This window comes from Microtus ochrogaster, chromosome 8 (genome assembly GCF_000317375.1).
Source record: "Microtus ochrogaster isolate Prairie Vole_2 chromosome 8, MicOch1.0, whole genome shotgun sequence".
Classification (NCBI taxonomy): Eukaryota; Metazoa; Chordata; class Mammalia; order Rodentia; family Cricetidae; genus Microtus; species Microtus ochrogaster.
The window spans coordinates 7843560-7850265 of NC_022015.1; the positions used below are offsets into that span (position 1 = coordinate 7843560).

General features: G+C 39.8%; 1 protein-coding gene across 1 annotated transcript in view; it reads left to right on the plus strand.

Annotated features, from left to right (window-relative positions):
- The first annotated feature begins 358 nt into the window (after positions 1-358).
- C8H11orf58 (chromosome 8 C11orf58 homolog) overlaps positions 359-6706 on the plus strand; it is an 11756-nt gene continuing 5408 nt past the window's right edge. Inside the window, exons 1-2 of the mRNA XM_005351037.3 lie at positions 359-570; positions 6199-6282. Coding sequence (XP_005351094.1) covers positions 508-570; positions 6199-6282 — 147 coding nt within the window. The 5' untranslated portion in view covers positions 359-507. The remainder of the gene's footprint in view (positions 571-6198; positions 6283-6706) is intronic.

Sequence of the window (6706 nt, forward strand, 5' to 3'; positions counted from 1 at the left end):
CGTATTCAATACGTCTCAAACATTACATTTAAAGCTATGTGTTTAACTGTGATGGGTGTGTTTGCCAACAGAGCAGAATCTCACAGAAAATGAGCGAAAACCCACTCTTGGCCTCTCTGTGGCAACGAAGTTCTTCACCAAAGATCACCGTCATACCCATCCGCGGGAAAGATCCCTCTACACGCCGCTGAAGAAAGCGTCGCCTCTGAGGGCACTCCCGCCAAGCCGCGCGAGGGGTATCGCTCGGCCTCCTGGGAATTGTAGTTTAAGCCATTGAAGACGGCCTAGTCAGGCCAGTAAAAAGCGAGTCCTAAAAACTACAACTCCCGGAGTGCTCCGGGGCGGCGAGTGGCCGCAGCAGTGACGACTGTGGCGGAGAAGGCCCGGAGGGGCTCTGCGTTCTGGAGTGGCGCTGCTTGGGCCGGTGGCTGAGTGAGGGCAACTGGTGTCGTAATTGAGGAGAGCTGCGAGTGTGTTCGGCATATCCCGGTCGGGATCCCAGCCACGATGAGTGCTGCCCGGGAGTCTCACCCACACGGGGTGAAGCGTTCAGCCTCCCCCGACGACGATGTAAATAACAATGGATGAGGGTTGAGGCCTACTAAAGGCTGGGGTAGGCCGGGAAGGGTGGATGGAGTAGGAAGCGCCCGAGGTGACTGGAGGGGAGGGGGGCGCAAGTGAGGGGATGTCTCCTTTTTCTTACTAAAATCTGAGGGTTTGAAGAGTCCCGGAGCTGAGAGATCCAAGACCAGCGTGGGGTGAGGGGGTGGCGAGAGGAGATGTATAGGAAGGAAACCCTGAGAAGGCTCGAAAAGGAAAAGAGCTTTTTCGTTTCCAGATAAATTCAGATGTCTCTGCGTTTGGGGGGGGGGGGGCGGACACGGCTGCTGAAGTTCCTTTCTTAGGCATTTCAGGATAGATATGTCATACCCGTTTTAGGTTTAAAATGCTCCTCTGACGATGGCGAAATAGTCAATCACATTTGGACAAATTTTCCGGCCTGAATAATTTTTTCTTTTTGCAGTATACTGGTAATTGCTACCCTTATCTGCACCAGTCGTAATAAACAGAGACCAGTATTGAGCCGAAGATTTTGATAGACAATTTGGTAATGGAATAATGGCGAGGCTAGAGGCATTGAGACCCAGAAATCCCATTTTTGATGTCAGATACCTTTCCTCTCATGCCTTGAGCTTATAAGTTTAAATACTAAACTGTCCCTTATAACCTGTTAATTACTGACTGCAGTGCCAGATTCTGGGGATTGAAAGATTAATAAATATGATGCTTATGTTATATTTGTCTTAGCTTTAGCATAGTGTCATGGAAACTTGTACGCTTAAAACTAGGTCCTCCTATAATGAAATGCTTGGGAACATTGATGGGGAAATTAGAACATGAGGAAGTCATCTTTGAGATAGGTTAAAGCTGCTCTCATTTAACTTATTAATACACTGTCAGCTTCAGGATCACAATTTTTAGTGCAGTTTGGTGTCTTTCCTGCGTCCCTTTGTGAGCCATAATGGTTCCCTGGATTGTGTTAATGAGAGACTACCAAGAGCCACCCTTTGGTTGGAAAATGAGGTGAGGACCAGAATAGTAAGAGCATTTAAATAAATTTTAACCCTGTAAGGAAAATTAGTAATCAATATAAAATTGGGGGAATTACTGGTTCTACTAAATCTATTGAGATTTATTCATGCCCACTGCCCCCCCCCCCCCGCTCTGGAATTTAGATCTTACATTGTTAATATAATTTTCCTGCATTTGTTAGAAATTTGTCTAGGTTTTTAGTGATCTAGACTTTAAAATAGATCTAAAAGAGCTGTTACATTGTTTTTCTCTTGATACTAACTGGATTGCTGGGATGTCACATGCCTGCTTTGATAGACTCAGAAATAAAACAACTTTTAGCTGTATTGAAAAATCTAGTTGACAGAAATTTATTAGAAGGCCTTTGATGAAATCAATTTAAAGTAGATGAGTGCTGATAGATATCCAATCCTATAAGTATTGCCTTTAAGGGTGAGTATAGTTATATTTCAAGATTGGAACCTGACCTATACTGTCATAAAAGTGATTGTGTTGTTACGTTATGGTTTATACAGTAACTTGGCCCTTAGCAGTGGTTTTCATAAGTCAGTTTCCTTTGTGTATGTTTATTATTTTTACTGCTAATTGGATTTTTTAGTCTCATCTATATTTTCAAAATACACCTGGAAATTCTAGAAAATCAACTAACAGTAATGTATTACTGTCCACTGCATGTAACAGATTTGAGTTTTTGATTCAATGACTTCACATATAATTGAGGGCAACCAAACACTTTTAAAAGATACTGGAAGTCAATATCACAGAATACAATGCTAGGAAAAGGATGGCATAGACGTAAGCTCAGGTAAATAGTGGGATATGTATATAAAGAGCAAACTTGATTGCAGTGTACGGTAAGAGTAATGAAGAGTTTATTGGGGTGTCATTTGATTTGCTTGAAAGCTGTTTTATCAGAGTGGGAGGTAAAGAATCACAAGTAGTTGGTCAGGCAGTGTGTTTCGGAATAGAGCGTTTATGAAATGTGCTTGCTGTTCTTGGAAAGGAAGAACAAAAAAAAAAGCTTTAGAAACAATTGAGATTAGAGATTATAGAAGGAAGATAGGATAAGTTAGGTAAAAACCTTGTCAAGATGTTTGCTGCTGTGTGCTTGTGGATATATGTGTGCAAACTTTAACCCTGTGGCTTGAAGATAAGAATACTAGCTAATTTGGTCCCATGCAGAATGGTGGGAAATAGGCAGAAGTTGTGGCCAGGGCCCGGGATCAGCTCACTTGGCGCCCTGGTGTCCTTTAATATCTGTCTGTTGGTTCGCTTTTGAACTGCTCTGAGAAGCTCCAGAGGGATGGAAGTGGAAGTTAAAGAACAGTGCAGGTTGAGTATCCCTAAGGCTGAGGACCAGTGTGATTCCAGTTTCAGAATTTGTTGATTTGGGAATATTTCCATATTCGTAAGCTATCTTAAGGATAAATTCTGAGTATAGATAGTTGATTCACCTGTTTCATGCACACATACACATAGTAGTTTGAGTGCACCTACCCTGACTGAGTTACCTTGTGAGGCCAGATGAATACTTTGTCCCATGTTGGCATTCAGATGAACTTTAGAGTCAGAGATTTTTATATTAGATTCTTAACATGTATGCTCTTAGTGTTTTATTGAGACTTTTTTGTTGGTGGTGATTTGGTTTTTGGTTCTCGGAACTAAACCCAGGATTCAAACCTTCTAAGCAAGTGCTCTGCCACTGAGCTATGCCCCCAGCCCTTGGGGTTTTGACTAAAGGCTACTATGTAGCTGAGGCTGGTATGAAGTTTTCTGTATAGCACCAAGATAATTAGACTTAAGACAATGCTGCCTTCATCTCTCATGATTATAGGCATCCACCACCATAAAATAGACTTCTGAAAAGTCTTGGTAAATAAGGAATTAAAACTAAATTAAATGTCTGTATTGGCTCACAGAGCAAGTGGTTTAGTGAGAATAAGAATTGGGGCAGTTTTGGTACTTTATTATCATATTGAGCTAGAAATATTTAAGACTAATTGACCTATAAAAAGACCTGTGTGTCATATAAAAAGGAATAGAGATTTATGTTAGGCAGCCAGAATTATGAGAACATATAATCCCCTCCACCAAATATAATTTAGAACAAGTGGCTCTGGTATGGTGCAAAAGCTTTAACTCTCATATGCTGAGGAGGAGTTTTCGTTATTTTAAAAGGCCTATATTTTTATTTTAAATAAAAATTTATTTAGAATTTTAAAAAATTCTTTATGTATGTAATTTTCAGAGAAAGAGAGGAATATTAATGACTACTAGGAACTTTAATATAAATTTAACAATAACAAATCCACACTTTTACTCTGTAGGTTTCTGATTTTATCAGTTATAAACCTAGAGAGTGACTATCTTGTTTATACCAGTGGCACCATGTATGAACAAGAACATACAGTTAAAGATTGCTTAGTTACTTCTAATAAGTTTCAGCTTTATCATTACCCATACTTGCATTTTCATAGTCAAAATGTAATACTTGGAATCTTTGAAAACTGAGTACTTACCATTTTGTGTTGGAGGTTTTCACCTTTGCTCCATAATTGTAAAACATTTTCATTTTCTTATAAATTTAGTTAGAATGATCAATCCAATGAATGTCTTCATTTCTATATCATTTTTTTCTTTTAGTCACCTTTGTATGCACACCTGCCTTCAGTCTTTGCCCATTACAAATCAAGTAAATGTTGCACACATACAATAAAAGATGAAGTAAAAGTCAAGCATCCTTTTAGAAAAATGAGATGGCCCCAGCTCTTCTTGCAAAATGAAACTCTTACTGCAAAACGGAGCCCTTCCTGTTGAGTGGCTTTCAGGATGAGGGTACCATATTCTCTTATTCTTGTTTTTGTCTCACATTGATTCGTTGGTTGGAAAAGTACTTTACAATACAAAGAATCAGTCTGAGTTATTTGCATGTAACTTCATTATTTTTAGCCCATAATTCTATACTACATGCTATTTTGCATTGTTTTTACTGTTTATTTTATTGTTTATTTTTTGTATGAGAGTGCATTTTGCCTGCATATGTGTCTGCACCACATGTGTGCCTGCTGCCCATCCAAGCCAGAGGAGGGCATGTGGATTTACTGAAACAGGAGTTAACAGACAGTTGTGAACTGCCACATGAGTGCTGAGAATTAAACTTAGATTCCCATTAGAGTATCCATGGTTCTTAACCACTGAGTCAGCTCTCCAGCCCTCTTCTCTTAAAGTCTTGATTCTGAAATGCCTTCAGTCAGTTTTTTTAGGGGGCGGGGGTGGAAAACTAATTCTGCACAACAGATCCATGATAACTTGACATTTTGACACAATATATTGCCAAAAGTTTTTCACGGTTTCCTTTTAGTCATATTTAGTATGACTGAAGTGATTGGTAGAGTATAATGAAATCTTACGCTTGTTTCAAAATGCGTAGAAAAATATAGTTAATAGGAGTCTATAGTACTTAAACTGACAAAACAATCCAGTGAACCTATTGTTTGAAAGATGCAATGTTTTGGGTGTTTTGTTTTTTTGTCTTTTTATTTTTTCGAGAAGGGTTTCTCTATGTAGCCCTGGCTGTCCTAGAGCTCACTCTATAGACCAGGCTGGCCTCGAACTCAGATATCTGCCTGCTTTGTCTCCCAAGTGCTGGGAGTATTTTAGTCTTTTTAAAAGTAAATTTTCTTCTTGTTTTTTGGAGGGTCTGTAAGAAAGAATGAAAATTATAACATTTTGGTTCTAATAAATAATTGGAATTTCTCCTCCCTCCCCCCAGAAAGAAACTGAAAGATTATGATGACATGCTGTCTCCTAAATATCAGCAAAGTAGTTTTTTTATCTATTTGTGTGCATGTACATGCACACCCAGCATCATTCCAGGCCATACATGTGAAGGTCAAAGGACAACTTGAGGGAGGCAGTTTCCTCCCTTCACCTTGTGAATCCCATTGAACAAGCCTAGGTTGTCAGGCCTGGCTGCAAACACCTTTTCCCATCGTGACATCTCACTGGCCCAAACCCAGAATTTTTTTTTTTTGATCCATATCTGATTTATTAATCAAGTCCAGTACAGAAGGACTTTCTTGTGGTTGTGCTGTTTTAGAGATAAATGGAGTTGAGAAGCTATAGTTTAATTCAAAAGTCGTTTGAAACTTTGAAGAACATGGAAAACCCAGAATTTTTAAAGCTCTGGTTACCAATCCTGGCAGCCTTCTGGTACTAGGTGCTCTAGTGCCCTTCAGGGCTTGATCTAGGGCAGTGGGTATCAAAGGGCATCACAGTGGGTGTTACAGATTTGCATCCTGGAGCCCAGGACCCAAAGACTTTGGAACAGGAGTGTGTGCACAGTAATATATGAGCACGCCATTTAATTCTGGCCTCTGCAGGCTCTAATGACAGAGCTGTGGTAGTAACAAAAGTAAAGGGCTCTGCCATGAGGGGAGAGAAGGGAGCCTAGCTGAATTCCCATGTGACATATTGGTTAACTTCCTGAGAACCACGAGTCCCAGTTAGTTAAAACTGACAGAAGAAAAGTTGGAGTCACAGACGGACTTTAAATATTTTAATATTTGTAAATGCAAAAACAAAATACAAGATAATCTTTTGCAGCTTGGATCTAGCAATTGGGAAGCAGCGGACTTGGGCAATGAAGAGAGAAAACAAAAGTTCTTGAGACTTATGGGTGCAGGAAAGGTAAGCATTATATGTTTATGTTTTTATCTTTTTAAAAATAATGCTGTGTTTGTTCGGGTTAAGTGAGGAGGAAGGGGCACTTCAGGTTACGTTTTCTTCTTGGTTTATTTTTGGCTTTGGGAAATAAACCTAGCCTAACCAAACACTTTGAGTTTATACTATTTCTGAACCAGTTCTGGACTTTTCTGCATCTTTGGCTGTGTAGTTAGAGACTGTGTGGAGAAAATTGGATTTGTGTAGACTCAACTAATTGCTTGATACCTGATGGTTTTCATAGAGGGCATTTGTTTTGTTTGTTTGTTTTGGTTTTTCAAGACAGTTTGTGTGTGTAACAGCCCTGACTGTCCTGGAACTCACATTGTGGACGAGGCTGGTCTCAGAACTCAACCCGCCTCTGCCTCTGCCTCTGCCTCTGCCTCTGCCT